The 16811-nt window shown below is 44.7% G+C and overlaps 1 protein-coding gene across 1 annotated transcript in view; it reads right to left on the bottom strand.

Moving 5' to 3' along the window:
* CFAP77 (cilia and flagella associated protein 77) overlaps nucleotides 1-16741 on the bottom strand; it is a 59326-nt gene extending 42585 nt beyond the window's left edge. The window contains exon 1 of the mRNA XM_069873265.1: nucleotides 16614-16741. Within this exon, the coding sequence (XP_069729366.1) occupies nucleotides 16614-16739 (126 nt within the window). The 5' untranslated portion in view covers nucleotides 16740-16741. The remainder of the gene's footprint in view (nucleotides 1-16613) is intronic.
* Nucleotides 16742-16811: the final 70 nt, after the last annotated feature.

The raw sequence follows: 16811 nt of genomic DNA, 5'->3' as shown, positions 1-16811 counted from the left end.
ATCATCTATGGGTGACCTACGAGTACTTCTTGAAACCCAGAGGATGATGCCGTAATGAAACAATGAAATACAACATCATTATCAAATGAAAAATAAGAGCAGTAGTATTTCCAGGGGGCTTTGCATTGATTAGATGGACAATAGAATCACAGAATCACAGAATAACCAGGTTGGAAGAGACCCACCGGATCACCGAGTCCAACCGTTCCTACCAAACACTAAACCATATCCCTCAGCACCTCGTCCACCCGTGCCTTAAACACCTCCAGGGAAGGTGACTCAACCACCTCCCTGGGCAGCCTGTTCCAGTGCCCAATGACCCTTTCTGTAAAGAATTTTTTCCTAACGTCTAGCCTAAACCTCCCCTGTCGGAGCTTGAGGCCATTCCCTCTTGTCCTGTCCCCTGTCACTTGGGAGAAGAAGCCAGCATCCTCCTCTCTACAACGTCCTTTCAGGTAGTTGTAGAGAGCAATGAGGTCACCCCTCAGCCTCCTCTTCTCCAGGCTAAACAACCCCAGCTCTCTCAGCCGCTCCTCATAAGGCCTGTTCTCCAGCCCTTTCACCAGCTTTGTTGCTCTTCTCTGGACTCTCTCCAGAGCCTCAACATCCTTCTTGTGGTGAGGGGCCCAGAACTGAACACAGTATTCGAGGAGCGGTCTCACCAGTGCCGAGTACAGAGGGAGGATAACCTCCCTGGACCTGCTGGTCACGCCGTTTCTGATACAAAGTATCAGAAGAAGTATATCCCTGTGTGACTGGGAGACATTAGATGGGGACATTCACCTGTTCACCTGCCTTTTCTGTATGTTTTTGGAACACCTCTATATAAATGAATTGTGTCTGGGTTTTCCAAGAAGACTGGATCTGGAAGAACCAGTGGCATTGAGAGATGGATGCTTCGTATTGTATAAAATAAGCTGTTGCAGCTGGTCTCAACAGTCATATTCTCACTTCCTAACTTGCTGCTTTGTGCACTACAGTTGATGTTGGGCAGGTCCTGTTCAAGCTTGGATAGGATTTTTGAGAGCTCAAAGAAGTGCTACGTGTACCGAGAGGCAGGACTGGACAACCTGGCATCCCCAGATCGGGGACATCTCTGACTCCAGTGTGTATGTGGGGACATGCCTGATGAGGTCAGCAAGGAATACGGAAAGCTTGATCTCAGCGAGCTATTATGTGTTGGTCTAGCATACGTGTTACTGTTGAAGCCAAGTTTCCAAGCCAGTATTTCCCCCTCAAAAGGGAAGAAGATGATAGGAGCCTAAGCAGAGCAAGGATAGTGAAATTTTAAAGTATTATGACACATATACATTTAATATTACATCATATGTAAGGGAACAAGCACATATGATTGCAATATTACAAGATGAATATAGGTCCTATGACGTTAAATTTAGTGCCTTGTGATTGATGATCCTTTGTTTGTAGGTTTTGTTTTATGTATATATTATTTTTGTAGGATAAGCATCTCACCAGCTGGAAGAAACATACAACTTTTTTTATTTTCTAGCATGTAATTTCTGTTTGATTCACAGCTAATAAATAGGTCATCTTGTACTTTTAAAATGCCAACATGCAGTAATTCAGTGAAATAGAGACTCTACATTAAAAAGCTGTCAACCTCAGTGCAATTTTCCTGCACCCTACACTCTGGAAAGATACCTTGTCACTCATAGTTCAGCTCTGTTTTCCTGAAATATCTCTTCTTCTGCATAAATAATGAATATAGTTGCATGAAAATATCTGGCACAATGTCTGCTCTTTCTCCTACTCTAAGGAGCTGCGGTACAGACTCTGTATTTATTGGTTGATCTTCCCAACAAATCTTATTGATATCACAGGTGTGGTAATAGTGTGGCCCCCTCCCAGCTGCAGGCAGGTGTTCTCCACTGTGCTAACCCCATTCTACCCGCCTGGTTGAAATCAGGGAAACGTTGCCTTAAAAAAAAGCCTTTGCTGTTTAGTGCTTCTCAAAATATAAAGGCTACATCATACAGAATAATTTGAAACACTTTCAATCTCCTTCCATTTCCAATGCATTAGGCAGGTCTGGAAAGAAAAGGTATCAGGCTGATGCAGATCCCAATTAGGAGTTTGTAAAATTAATTATCTTATTTAAAAAGCTAGATATAAACCCATCAGATTTCTAAGCCTGTCTTCCATTTCATATGACCCGAAAAGCAAAATTTACTGTGCTTTTTACGGCTTTCTCCTAGCAGGCCACTAGAGGCTACACCTGGTTCTGCACCTCTGATTTCATCCCCAAGCAGGTGGAGTCTTGCTGCTGTGGCCCCGCTGCTAGTGAGAGGGGGAAGAAGGCAGCCCTGTTTACTTACTAAGGCCAGGAGGAGTCCTGTGAGTTTCTAGTCCAACCTGAAAAATCAGGATGCATTCAGCCAATCTCTTTCAGAGGCAATTTTCAGATGCAATGCAGGGAAATTTCTGCAGCACTGATTCCAAACTCTGAGTACTTTCACAGCCCACCATCCCCGTATAGACCAAACTTCAAGCCAAAGGTTTAATCCCGCAGATGTTACTCACATGAGTGTTTTCCCCGACCCTAAGTTTTATACTGCAATGTGAGACTGTTCCAACAAAAAACTGGACCAGTTCAAACTATGAAAACTGTGGTGGTGCCCTTTGTAGTTTTGAATCGATAGGAAGTTGAAACTTGCAAGATGGCAACTCCATAAAAATGGGAAAAGTGGGGGGTGCTAACCCCCTCCAGCTGGGTTTTACAAGAGATAAAGCTGCTGAATCCTCACAGTGAGGTCCAAAAGTAATTTAAATCTCTTCTCCTCTCTTCTTGCTCCCAATTTCCCCATCCCAGTTGTTGTTAGATGCATCAGCTGAGAAGGAAAGTTAGAGTGACACTAATAAGGAGAGCTCAGATGCACTAAGAGTATTAAAAGGTTAGGTCATGGTGTGTTCTATTAAACAGAATATTAATTGAATTCTTGACATCTGAGGTGAACTGTGACATGCTCATGGGATAAATATTGCATTTAACAGAGCGTCATGACCTAAAGCTCTAAATACTATTGAGCATCAGTGCCAATCCTTCACAATAGATCTTAGCCTTAGTCCTTGGGGTATGAATGCTCCCTTGGAGTTTTGGAAGCTTGAGCTTAAAAACAGGTTTCACATTTCTTGTTTCTGTTCTCAGTTAAGTCCAAAATTGCTTCTTCTGTCTCAGACTTTTGGTTACAGACTCTTCATATACAGAGAGAAACGCACATTTCGAATGCCATGCATCACAAACCTATTGGGCGCGTTACAAGAAAGGTTGAAAGAAAATCTCTCCATCTCCACCCCCACACCACAAAGAAGATTAAAACATTAAAAAGACCAATTAAAAATAGGGAATCTCATGGCAACATTTTCATTAACCCTCCCCGGTTCCTCTTTCTGTCTCATTAGTCATCACAGGGAGAGGAAGGATCATTTTAATTAGCAGCATTGTAAAGCTTTATTTAAGGCAACTGCCCCTCCTGCTGCTCTCTGGATTACCCTGCTGGCTTATAAATACAATACCAAATCATTAACAGCCCCAAACAACACCACTGAAGGGTTTGGAAGAAAGAAGATCCACTACGGTCAATGTTTAGGACTCTTTAACAATGTCCTTTCTCCTTATTCAGGCATAATTCAAGCGTAATATTAGGCTTTATAAAACAACCTAATATCCTCTTACAGCAAAGCCCTTTCTAGTTGAGGATACCATGTGTTCAACTTTCTTCCCCTTTGTTTTCAAGGCAATGAAAGCACAGAACCACATCTGATAGGATAGACATGGTAGATAGGATCACAGGTTTTTCAATGTCCCAATTTAGAATTACTTGTTAAATTCCCAAATTAAAGGGACTGCTACATGCTAACAGCCTTGCAGGAGGGAGGTGAGCAATGAGACCCCAACCGAGGGAGGCTGGTGGAGCATTTTAGAAAGAGCTTCTTGTGATCTGAGGATGAAAAGAAAGGGAACGCCCACATGTCATGAGAAGGAAATTGCTTTTTCCAGTTATCACTTGGTGAATCTCACATTTTTGCAGAAATGAACCCAATGGGTCTGTTCTGTTAAGAAACCCTCAGTCAGTGTTTCCAGCCAGCAGTTTCCATACCTGGGAGTACAGTTCAGAGCGCAGGCCCATGCAGAAGAGCAAATTTGTAATGTGTCAATGACCCCCACTGCAGTGCGTGGGCTTATTTTGAAACTAGTTTGACTCACTACATTTCAATTGCGAATTAGATGCAAACCAAAATCTCTCACCCTCTTACAAGGTCCTGAATCGGAGACACATTAACGGAAACAAACATGACAGTGTGAGCCCAGATCATAATTGCCCCAACACTTGAAAATATCTGAACGCTGCTTCCCAGCCCCTGACTATTTTCTACTCTTCCAAATGAATGGTCCAGAATTTTCATTCTGGTCCATAGTGCAGCAACTCCCTCTTTTGCATCCAGCAGAATAGGGATGAAAACATCACATTTCTTAACGTGTAAGCTACATGAAATGTCCTCCTTACCAAGAAACCACAACTCAGGCTGTTAGGATTCACCCTGCAGATCTGTGACCCACTTTCCCTGACTTGAATGTGTGACTATGGACTCATCAGTACACCTCTGTGCTGCAAGCTCTAATTGTTCATCACTGTCCAGCCAAGGCAACACAGTCTTTCCCTTGGAGCAACCTATTAGCTACACACAGGAGCTTAAGCCCTGTGAGGACTCTGCTGGAGAGTTTCCATGTTTGGACCACACTCAGGATTTGCTTTTTCAAAGTTATCCCACAGCTGAAGGTAGCTGAAAGTTTGAGATCTCTTCTTGGCCAAGTTGCCTTAAGATGTATTACACAGCTGATTCTTCCACTTTATTGCTTGACATGACAAAAAAGAAAATTAGCCCAGAGGACAAAAACTCTTAACGTTGAAGTCTCAAAACACGAAGTGCAGTTCATCTCCCCCTGAAAGGAAGTTTGCCCTGGCTTCAGCTAGAATACTCAGCAGAAGGTGGAGATAACTTCAGCTTCTTCAAAAAACTGTGTATATTCCTCAAGAAAGGTTCAAAAAAGACTAAGTATGCTTGGCTTTACCTACATGAACTACTGTTTAAGTAATAACAAAAAGGAAGACAGTAATGATGTATCACTGAATGATTGATGTATTGCTACACAGAGTTAATTTCATATTAAGTCATGATCTGTATCTGTTGAGGTTCGCAGGGAGAGGTGATATGTTTTATGGAAGTAACTGCTATATGTCAGACAGTTTCAAACCTAAGTGAATTAGAAATAACCAAAATATTTCCACTTAAAAAAAGGGGGTGGGTGAGGGAAGAATGCCAAAGCTCTGGTTTGGGACTGAGCAGTCCCTCTGCGCTCATCTCTGCTCAGACAGACTGAGCAGGTCACAAACCTGAGCTACCATCACTAAATGTTCATTATGAAAACTGGGGGGAGGCTCATAGTGGCCAGCACACCACCAGTGCCTGAGCAGAATTGCAGCTTCAAGTGATATCAGTCTCTGGAGATCACAGATGCTAAACTTACTTAAAACCAGACAGTGACAAAGAGTCTGAGTAACAACCACTGGAAAGTTTATATAGGAGTTGCTTTGTTTTCTATTTATAGCTGCACTGTATTTTTCTTGTAATATATTTTTAATGACTTATAAGGCCTAGTTATTTATTCTGCTGAAGCCAAATACTTTCTCACCCTGATAACGCAAGCAGATGAGCTTTGCACAGGAGCCCTGCGTGGGAGATGGCTGGATCTGCTGCTTGTGCTGGCAGCAGGTTGATGGGACATTGCACGGCTCTTGAGAGCCCCAGAGCACCCATGGCACTGATGCAGTGGGCAGCCCCAAGCATGCTGCCTTTCTGCAGAGGGACTCCCTGGGCTAGAATATTTCCAAAATACTAATTATTTTATCTGCAAGTGAGGGAGTCTCTTTTTAATGCTTCTTTTGCTCTGTATTTCTTAGCCCAACAACAACCTTAGTTGAAAAACCACCTCTAAATCCTCAATGCCATAAAGGCAGCAGCCCCTTAGCGTGGAAAAATTAAGTAGAATGAACCATACACCAAACAAAAGTAGAAGACAGGACACTTTGAAATGGCAGGTATTTGCATGAAATATAATTAATCTGCTAAACCACCATCCATCCCTAAGCACAAATGATGATTGCCTCATGATGAGTCCAATCAGAATTGTATTTACTCTATTTTTTTCTAAATTGTTACATACCAAATATTTTCATTTGACTCTTCTTTAGATTAATAACTATGTAATCACTTCATTAGGTTATTTAAATTATGCTATTTTAGGAAATTATTGTTTAGATCAGCCTTGTCCTTCCCATCTCTCTATGCCTTCCCAGAATTAAGTAATATCTGAGGAAACCAATTAATTGCAACTCAACCGCTGTAATAGGGTCTGCTCTACAATGTCGCAATGTCTAATGGAGATTTAATTTCCCTATGGTGAGTCAACATTTGCTTAAAGAGAGAAGACTCTTAGAGCAAACCACTGCTTGAGACACGCACCGCTTCTTCCAAGTCTGTGGGGCTGAACAGGCATCTTGGGGTTGTTGCTTTTTTTGTTGGGGGTAAAATTCCCAGTGGGTAATAGCTGGGGCATCAAAGAGTATCCCAATTCCCACCACAGGCCAAGGTTTTCCATGGACTTGCAGAACACAGAGGACATACCTCCTTTCATGGCTCTCCAGCTGCACCTCCCAAACCTGCAGGGGTCCTGGCTGCTAAAATGAACTTGTCACCCAGTGAAGCTTTGACAGCCCTTTTTCAATGCACGGTCTTCCTTGGAAGATGTTTATTTCACTATCCTCACTCTGCAGTTGCACCAGCAAGTCCTTGTCATGGACAAAAAGTCTGTTATGGTAGGGGGCTGGCAAAACCAAAAGTCTCATCCCCAAGGAACTTGCTGTACCCATGTAACTTGTGACCCACATGGGACAGCAGAACTTATAAAAAGATGATTTTTTTCCCCCATTAATTGGATTGTTCAGACTATTTAGTACCACCAGAAGTTATATTTGAAATTCTGAAGAGAGCAGCCAGAGCCCTTTGATATGCTCCTTGTCCCTCCCTTGCTCAGGCCCTGGGCATCTTTGCAAACCCCAGCCTACGCACTATTGACTAATGGTTGTTTTGCTTGGTGAACGCCGACAAACTCCTGAAGTCAGACTGCTTTTCCCAGTCTTCTGACAGCTTAAAAGATTAGAAACAAAGCTACATTATGATGCAAGCAATTTCAGCAGCATCTGATTAACAAAAAGGAGGCCACAGATACCTGACAGCAGCCAGTGGTTATTTTTTATTTCTAAAACAAACTGATGGCCTCAAACATTCATACATGCATTTATTTTTTTGTTTAAATGTCTCGTTTCCAGAGGGGTTTTTTTGTATTGTGCAGGGAAATAAAGTTTTGCTATTCTTCTTCTCATAATAAGTCTGTCCAGAAATGATGTTGCTCATTGTGTTGAAAGATAGTTTCATTTTCTACTCAAAATTGGTATGAAAAATTTGCCTTGCCAAATGAACATTGTATACTGAACTTGTCAAATCCTCTCTCCTGACACAAATAAAAGATAACATTGGGTGGCAGCATGTAAAACAGCACTGACAAGACAGCTAGGATGGAAGCAAAGAAATGCATATTTTTCTCTTTCTCTCTTCCTGAGAAGGGTAGAGGAAAGATCCAGGTGAGTGAACGCTGGCGTGTTACAACCAAAAATACATCATCTGAAGACTTAACAAGGTGTTTCAATGGGAGTTTTAAGATGAACTTAAACGCTTCTGTTTCTGATTAGCAAAATCATGACAAAAGTCTCGACTTTTTTCCAGGCAACCAAGAAAGCTGCTAAGTAGAAAGAGTGTCTGGATGAAATGGATATTCAGTAGAAGTTCATAACTCTGCTGTGCAGGCTGGAACAGGTACTTATAGCACTGTTGAAAATTATTCCAAATATAGTTAAAAATAAATAAGGTAATGATAGCACTTTCATTAGATCTGCAGTCACACCATAATTTTTTTTTCCTATTAAAATTGTTGATTGAAGGCTGTTAGCTATTTATCAGCCCAAAATTACATTTCTTCTCTCCTAGGGGTTGCCTCTGTTAAAAATCACAACAACTGTCTAGTTAGTACCAAGAAAAGACTCCTAAAACTGCAGTTTCGGGTTCGGGGGGAGGAATACAAGCATGAAACACAGATTGCACCTTCAAATCCCCGATGGCATCACGCTTCTTTGTTCTGCTAAGAAAAATTAACCTCAATCTCGGCTCAAGGTCCCCCGATTGATTATCATAGTCATTTAAATACTGTAATCTCATTTTCAGCATCAGGGAAAGGGAGCGAAAAGAAGAAAAAGAGAAAGAGGTGGGGAAGCGAGGGGGAGAGAAAGAGAACACAGAATAAATTATCTGACAAAAGGAAAAAGGGCCTTTCTGCTTACGGAGCCTATTTCAGATCCTTCCACTTGATTGGAAAAGTTGATGAAGTTTAAATGAAGCAGAATTAGAGGCTCAGGCCACTGAGTATTGACAGGGGCCCATGGAAGAATGTGCAATTCAATAGGCCTGATTTCTGTGGAAAACAGGGGAAAGGCCTAAATGGTATAATCTTCAATCAAATCTAACATCGACACTGACAAGGCAGGGTAATGAGACAGGCCAGATCACGCATGTTGGTTAAAGAAATTAATCCCTCTCGCTGCACCAAGAGTTCAGCTTTGATGCCTATTGTACAGCCCCCGTCCCAGCCTATCTAAATGCTAACTAACTGTGAGCGTGATCTGGGACTGTGCTTTTCATTGCTGGGGCTAATCTGATAACAATTTTAGCTCCCTGATTACGGTGGCAGAGGTAGCACGGCAGCCCCTGGTCAAGGGAGAAGAGGGGTAGAGCGTGGCGATGGATGCAGCCGCACCGGTGCGGGGAAACTTGTGTTTCAGCGTGTATCAGCGCTTTAACACACCGTAATACATGATAATCAGCGTAGTTACAGTCGCTTTCTGACCAGCTGATTCGTATCTCCTGGGAGCTGCGGAAGGGGCCGGCCAGCGAGCAGGAGGGTGGTGGGGAGAGCAAATGTAAAGAGATGTTGGGAAGTTGAAAAACGTGCTGCAAACAAAGGGGTTCTTCTACCTGTGGGAGAAGCCCGAAGCTCACGATTAAAACCATCTTTATTTTCCAGCCTAGTTTGCTCGTCATTAAGCAATACAAGGTTCGCTGTGTTTGCTTTTCTGATTTCCCTCCAGCCTGGGAGCTGCACTATCATTGTTAATCAGGTTTCATTTCTAAGATTTTCAGGCATAAAAAAAGCACGTTGGCTCGCTTAAAAAAAATTGAACTGGAGATATTTCCCCCGATATTGAAGTTTTCTTAAAGGCTGCTTTTGGAGAACTAGTAATAAGGTCCTACTTTCATTTATCTATGCTTGTTCAAATAAATGAGAGTAGAAAAGTCAGTGTAACTTATTTTATAAAGTACAAATGATTAAAAAAGAAAATATCCTCAAAATGCAGGTTCTGTTTAATCTGTACAATGTGAGCAGCCAAGCAAGAATAAAACATTCTCTGTGAGATGACAAAGCCTACTCAAATTCAATAATTAAGGATAAGAGCATCTCTGAGAATTTGCCTGGAAAGCAATCTACCGTTGGGGAAAGTGTGGCTAAAAACTTGCAAAAACGATGAACTGAAAACATGGGTCCCTGTGATTGCTGTGAACGTGCTTCGTTTGCTCTATATTCTGCTAGGCAGCACCCAAAAAAGAGGGGAAACAACTGCATAAATGTTTAAAAATTAAGAGTTTTTAGGCTCTCCTATGGGCAGCTGCCCACGGGTTGCCTGCCCAGCGCCCTTCTGCTCAGGACAGTCCTCCACCAGCTTTTCCTCTATGCTCAGGACATTTTTTTCTGCCTCTTCCAGAGAAGGAGGGATATTTATTGCTGTTAGAGTGGGAAGCTGAGGACAGAGAAGAAATAGGGCACAGATATTGCAGTGTTTTTACAAGTTTTAGCTGGGGGTCGGGTGCTTCTCATCTCTGCTTTCTGGGTTCAGAATCTCTGGAGAAGGGTTTGTGGGTAAGGGCACGTTAATGGGATTTGGACTTTTTGCATGATGTCCTGGAGTTGAATTAATCGGAAAAATCACCTCTTGGCTTACCAGCCAATGCCATAAACTTGTGTTGGCTCCCCCCCAAAGTTTCTGGAATCTTTCAGAAATTTAAGCCTGAGTTTTAGGCTCATCATAAAAATGTATAGCCTGCCGCAGCTCTGGATGTGCTGTGCGTGCATGCACCCATTTGTGACCTTTTCAATTTTTTTTTTCCCTCTTCTCTCTACATTCTTTCTTCTTTAAGCTTAATCTCTGCTTTTACATCACCAAAAGCTCAGGCAAGAGGCTGTACAGATGTTCTCTGCTATGAAAACACTGCTCTGAGGGTCATAATGCAACAATTCGGTCTAATGGTTATTATTGTGCTGGCTGACTTCAATAATGCACTTTTAAATCAAAGGGCCTTTGAAGCTTTATTTCCATTGTATTAGACAAATAAACATTGAGGATTTTCACAAACATAAAAGGCATTCACCTTGTAATGTTTCTGGGCTTATTAGTCTCACCAATTTGCATTGTTTTGTTCACATAAAGGATCAAAATGCCCTTTTGCTTACTTTTACATACTGCGTGCTGATCCTTGGGGTGAGCAGCTATGAGTGCCCGGTGCTGGTGGTGCAGTCCTGCTGCCCCCAGACTCACAGCTGGCAGTTTGCAGTCTAAGTCCTGTCTTCAAATAACCGAGAGACTAACCCTCTATTTGATTCATGCAGACTGTTTATTTGCCTCTTGGAAATGCCGTACTTATTTCAGCGTGTCTGTGCAAAATATGGGAGGGCACTAAGGCTCATCAGGAGTTTAATTTTTAGTGTACCAAATAATTCATTTAAAATCTTAAATGAGTTCATGCTGAGAAGAAAACCCTTAGAAGTGAGAGCACTGGCAAAACAAAGCTCAGAACCAAACCTAATGATTATTTGACTAACCAGCCCTTCATTAGTGAATTTCTCTAATGAATTATTGAGCTGTACTGTATAGACACTTCAGAATACATTTTTAAAAGCACAACACTGGCCTTAGATTGCAAAAATGTAATAGTAGTAGTGATACAATAATAATAGTAATAAGCGCACAAAATGCTGCATAAACACTAATTAATCCTCAGCGTCCCCAAGCAGCAAGCACAGAAGGCAGGGTGCTCAGAACATGTAGTGATTTGAGGTAAAGGGTACAATTAACACTACATAAGAGCCAGCCTTATTCCAAATATAGATCACAGTGCTTGTGACTACTCTGCTCTCTGTTATGGGGGTTTTTCACCTAAGACACAAACTAAAATCTGGTCCCTGACCACGTTTTCAATAGATTGATTTTCAGCAGCTGAGAGCAGGTATTAGGAGAGGGCACAGAGTTCTTAAAAATCAACAAAGCTAACACCTGAGGGAAGTTACCCAAATGCTTGGGGAAGATGCTTTGCAGCGTGGTGATGCTGTCAGCAGAGTTTGCCACTCGTGGGGCTCTCGGTCAACACGGCAGCAGCTGTGAGCTCTCGGCTGAGGCTGAACTGGCAGATCACTCAGGGAGAGCAGAGGTGTGCTATGGAAACCACAGGGACCTGTGCTGTCTCGGCATGCTTGGTGCATAGGCGCTCTGCGGAGAGGGAGTGATTTTGGTCTCTGTCAGTCCCAGCCCTCAAACAGATGCTACACCTGCATGGTTTCTGATAGCTCACATCATTCCAATACTCTCCCTGAGCATCCAGCAGTGGGTGTATTTTAAGGAAGCCTTTATTTTATCATCTCCCCTTCCTGCACAGGTTAAGAGTCCTTGCACAAAGGTGGATGAGGAATCCAAAGGTGAGTGGTGCCTCCTGGTTCTGATGTGAGGAAGGGCTTGTCAAGATGGGAGCATTACTCCAGGTTCACCTTGGCTCCTCGCTAGCTGTTGCTGAGGGGAGTTAAAGAAGATGAGTGGATTTGGAGAGAAGGTTTAAAAAATAAAGGAAGGTGAGGGATGAAGGCTCTAAGATTTAGCACAACATTCAGATGTAAAAGCCCAGTTACAGCCACAATGCAGGTCTATTAATAAAAGCTTCAACTCCAGGGTGATGGAAAACCTGCCCTTTCAGTAATTCCTGTTGCAAGAGATATTCGTGATGCATGCAGCTTACAACTCAAAGTTGTAATGTTCTTTTTCACACCATGCATTTCTCCATGCTCATCTCTTGCATAATTAGCGCTTTCATTTTCATGATGTGACACAATTTGAGTTTGATAAAATGCTCCTACTTCCTTTCCTTAGCTGTCCTTTCTATGGATTGTTCCAGAAACCAAAATGAGTTTGCAACTATTTGCAGCAGTGCCTTGCTCTGGGACAAGTCAGACGACTCAGAAACACTTTATAAGGTTCAATAGGCATGAAAGGAAAAAGAAAAATGTGGTGAGTGATTTCTGCCTTTATTTGGTACCCACGTAGTAAGTGGACTCCCATGGGCACCTGGCTAATGTCCTGCTGTCACCCACACCAAGCTGCTCTCCCTGGGCATTGAGCAGGCTTCCAGGTGGGCGCGGGGCGAGCTCTCTGTGTGTTCCCTTCTACCAGAAAAACGGCAGTTCATCCTGCGTGGTCTAGTGAATCCTTCCTCAACTGGGATTGCCAAACCCAATGCTACCAGTGTGCCAGTTCCTGTGGGTTTGTGAGGTTTTTGATTATATATTCTTCTTCTGGAGACTGTGGCTGCTAAAATTTTATTGCCCGAGTCCTCTAGATTTTGTTCAATTTTATCTGGAAAGAAGAAAAGATGCCAGCCCTCAGGGCTGCAGAGAAAAGCTTAGGAAAATGAATCCTAAATGGCCTGGCACCCAGACCAATAAAAAGAGTCTGGCACCAGTTTTTATGTAAATACCAAGCTTTTAAAACAAATTTTGTGCATTCCAGCAGTGCTGGAAACTTCTGTTTGTAAATGTGGTTCTCCCACAGCTTAGATGACTGAGAATGTGCCCTGGTGCCAGCCTTTCCCGGCCAGAAAACCACCATCACCCTCCTCCTCCTCACAACTGCCAGTTCTGAAACAACTCTCTTCTGCTGAGCGCTGCACTGGGGCCCTGCAGGTGAGCTGGATGCTTGTCTCTGAAGGTGTTTCACAGAGAGCAGTTCCCTGCTTTCTGCACATCCCCTGGCTGCACCTCAACAGGTAAGAGGATGCTTTGGCACGGGGTGGGGCTGAGAGCTGGGATTTCCCATTTGCCTTCACACACCGGGGATACGTCCAGTGCCAGGCTGGTGAGACGACACCTTTGGCAGCGATACTTCATTATGGCATATTATCCAAAAGATGTTAATATAAGCATCACAAAAGTGGTGCGGGCTGCTTCTTCTGGTGTGTTGAGGGTTAAATGTGGTGAAGTCTTGTTTCCTGCCCAGAGCTGGCTTATTTTTGTAACACAGGAGGTTTCAGTAAGTTTGTACTGAGAAAAGTGCTTGGCTAAGGCTTTTACTGGTAAAAACAAATAAACCAAAAGTGCTTTGCTCAGATTTTTACCGGCATCAGTAGATGAAACACTTACCTCAGTTTTATGCTGCAAGCAAATATATATTGATAAACTAAATTAAGTCCTTGATTAATTAAAATGCATCATACATTCTACCAGAGAAAAATAGAACATTCATCCCTAGAAATCTTGAAGTGAAAAGATGTTTTTTACTCTGTGATTGCCGGGCCGAGCTGAGGCAGGAGGGTCAGCCAGAAATGCAGGCAGCCGTCTGTGCAGCAGTCTCAGTTTGGATACAAGATGCCTCATTTAGGAGATATATGAAAGAATTGGGAAAGAAAGTAGGAGATCCTGCTGTCAGATGCTGCAAAGCAGGCCTTACACGCTTGCATTAAGGTTTTAGGGACTGAGCACGACTCAGAGGAAGACTGGGCAGTGAGCATCCTACCATCACAGCTGGGCTTTTCAGGTTCTGCTGTATTTGCTGTCCTGTGAACCTTAATGATTGCTGTAGAAGCTGCGCGTTCCTCAGTGCCCTCCCACGGCGGCCAGAAGCACTTGTAGAAGCAGCAGTTGTCTCAAAACCTTTTGTCCCTTTCTGTGCCCTCCTGCAAGCAAGCCCTGAGAGAACAGAAGTTGTCCAGAATGCTAAAATTTAACACTACTTTTTCTCAAAACTTGCTCAAGTTTTAGTCTCACCCGGCCAGATCACAGAAATTGAAATTGGTCTTATGAAAACATCTCCTGATTTATAACTTCTGAGAATTCCCACTACCAGGATGTTCTGCAACAGTTACTCAAGCCCTACAGCTGGGGCTGAGCAAACTGCTAGACCCGAGGGGAGAAGGCATGAACCGAGCTCTAGGGACAGAGAGCACTCAGCTGGACGCTCCTGTCCAGATGACAAACTCCCACAGAAATCAACATAATCTTAAAGACCACATATGATCTACCTAAAACACACACACAACAGGAGAGGAGCTGCCCTTCATAAGGTGATGTATTTGTAGACCTGGGATCTGCAGTGCTGACAGGTGGTTTAGACCTATTTGAATGTAAGGAATATAAATGCATTGTGATAGTAAACAGGATCAACCCAACCCATGCAGTTATGCCTTAGCGTACCCTAAATGCCATATAATTATATATTATTCTGATTCATATTTGTGTATTACTGAAAAATGGATTTACTAGCACGCTTTCATAAGAAGGCAGAAAGAGTTTGGAGGGATGGGGAAGATGCAGGGCTGCCTCTCCTCCCTCCATCCCAAAGAGGTTCACTGCACTTACAGAACAGATCTGGATGCCCTGCCTACACCTGTCCACACCAGCTCTTTCTGGGGGGGTAGGTAGGTGAGGAAATGCTGCCCCAGTTCCACTTCTAAGCAAAGACCCCATCACTTTGTGTCAAACTTACAGATCCATAGAAAGGAATGATAGCAGAAGTTTTAGATTTGAAAAAGTGAAGCTGGTTTTGACTTGCGACACAAACCCTACATTTTTCCTTTTAGAGTTTCACAAAGGAAAAAGAAAAAGACGTTCAGTTTTGGAAGACTCAAAACTTTTGGCATATTCTGAATTCCAAAATTTTATGGCCAACTTCTAAGCCTGCCGGTGCCGGGGTACGTTTACCAAGGCGGGGGGATTCAGGACCGCAAGAACCGCAGCAGAAGCTGAACAGCCGCGGTGTGAACGTCCCTGCTCTGTAAAACCGAAGCTTTTGAGCAGACCTGGCTGCCCTCAGGAGGAGAAGCAGCAAAGCGCAGCCGGTGAGGCAGCCGGTGGCAGAGCAAAGACCCCGACGGGGATGGGGGGGTCGGTACCGGCGCCCCGGGGGGACCGGGGTGGGCAGGGACTCGAGGCCAGGTAGGATGGGGTTCTGAGCAACCTGATCCAGTTGAAGATGCCCCTGTTCACTGCAGGGAGTTGGACTGGATGACCTTCACGGCTCCTTCCAACCCAAACCATTCTGTGATTCTATGATGCTCTGATTCTATGACTCTGGGGAAGGTAGGGGGCTCCATCATGGTCCCTTCCCACCAAAACCATTCCATGATCCTATGACCCTACAGTTCTATGACTCCGGGGAAGGCGGGGGCGCTCCATCATGGCTTTCTGTGGACATGGAATAGGAGGAGGCAGCCAGAGTGAGACCCCTGGAGCTGTCTGAGTCCCCCCACGAGGCCCTCCATCCCAGGATAAACAGGAGCAGACACACGTGTCAGGGGATTGTAGGGTGCCCGTACCCCTATGGCTGGCACAGAAACCCGAATCGAGGCATTACAGCCTGTGTCCCCACCGGTTCCCATCCCAAGTGCTCCTCAAACTGCAAGGCCATGACTAGGGAAAACGCTGAGTCCCAAAAGGCAAACTCATCCCAGGGCCACCAGGTGATAATGGTGACAAAGCAGCATGAAAACACGTATTCCCCTCCTTGCCATATAAATTAATGGGGAGAGGGGAATGTTTTGTCACTGTTGTCACCCCCCAGATGCTTTAAAAGGAAACTTTTCATGTTGGTTCAGTGGCCTGGGATTGCCCATGGGGACAGGGATAGGGACCAGGATGGAGATGGAGGGGCAGATGGGGTTCGGTATTGAGACAGGGGATGGGGATGGAGACCAGGACCAGGATAGGGACCGGGGTGGGGGTGGAGATAGGGATGGGGTCAGGGACCAGGACGAGGATGGAGATGGAGGCGGAGATCTGGACCAGGATGGGGGTGGAGATGGAGATGAGGACCAGGATAGGGACCGGGACAGGGATGCAGATGGAGACAGTGATGGGGATCGAGAAAGGGGGTGGGAATGGAGACAGGGGCTGGGATAGGGACCGGAAAAGGGGTGGAGATGGAGATTGGGATGGGGATGGGGATAGAGACTGGGACCGGAATAGCGACCGGGACGGAGGCGAGTAGACGGAGACAGTGACTGGGATGGGGTGGAGATGGAGACTTGCGACAGGGATCGGGACCCCTTCTCTCCTCCCCGGGGTCCCCTTCGCCTCCGCGGGCAGGGAGCGCGGTCCCCGTGCCCGCTCTCACCTTGAGGATGAGCGGGTTGCGCAGCATGCTGTCACGGGCCACCCCCAGCCGCTCGTTCTCGCTGCCGGGCCCCGCCTCGGCCAGGGACAGCGGCCGCCGGGGGGCGGCGGGGGCGCCGCTCGCCATGGGGACGCGGCCCAGGCGTCCCGTCGCCAGGCAACCGCGCGGGTCCCTCGCTCGGAGGGTCCGGCCGGGGAC

This window comes from Phaenicophaeus curvirostris, chromosome 20 (genome assembly GCF_032191515.1).
Source record: "Phaenicophaeus curvirostris isolate KB17595 chromosome 20, BPBGC_Pcur_1.0, whole genome shotgun sequence".
Lineage (NCBI taxonomy): Eukaryota > Metazoa > Chordata > Aves > Cuculiformes > Cuculidae > Phaenicophaeus > Phaenicophaeus curvirostris.
The sequence above is the reverse complement of the archived record's forward strand: the minus strand, read 5'-3'. Positions and strand labels throughout refer to the sequence as shown.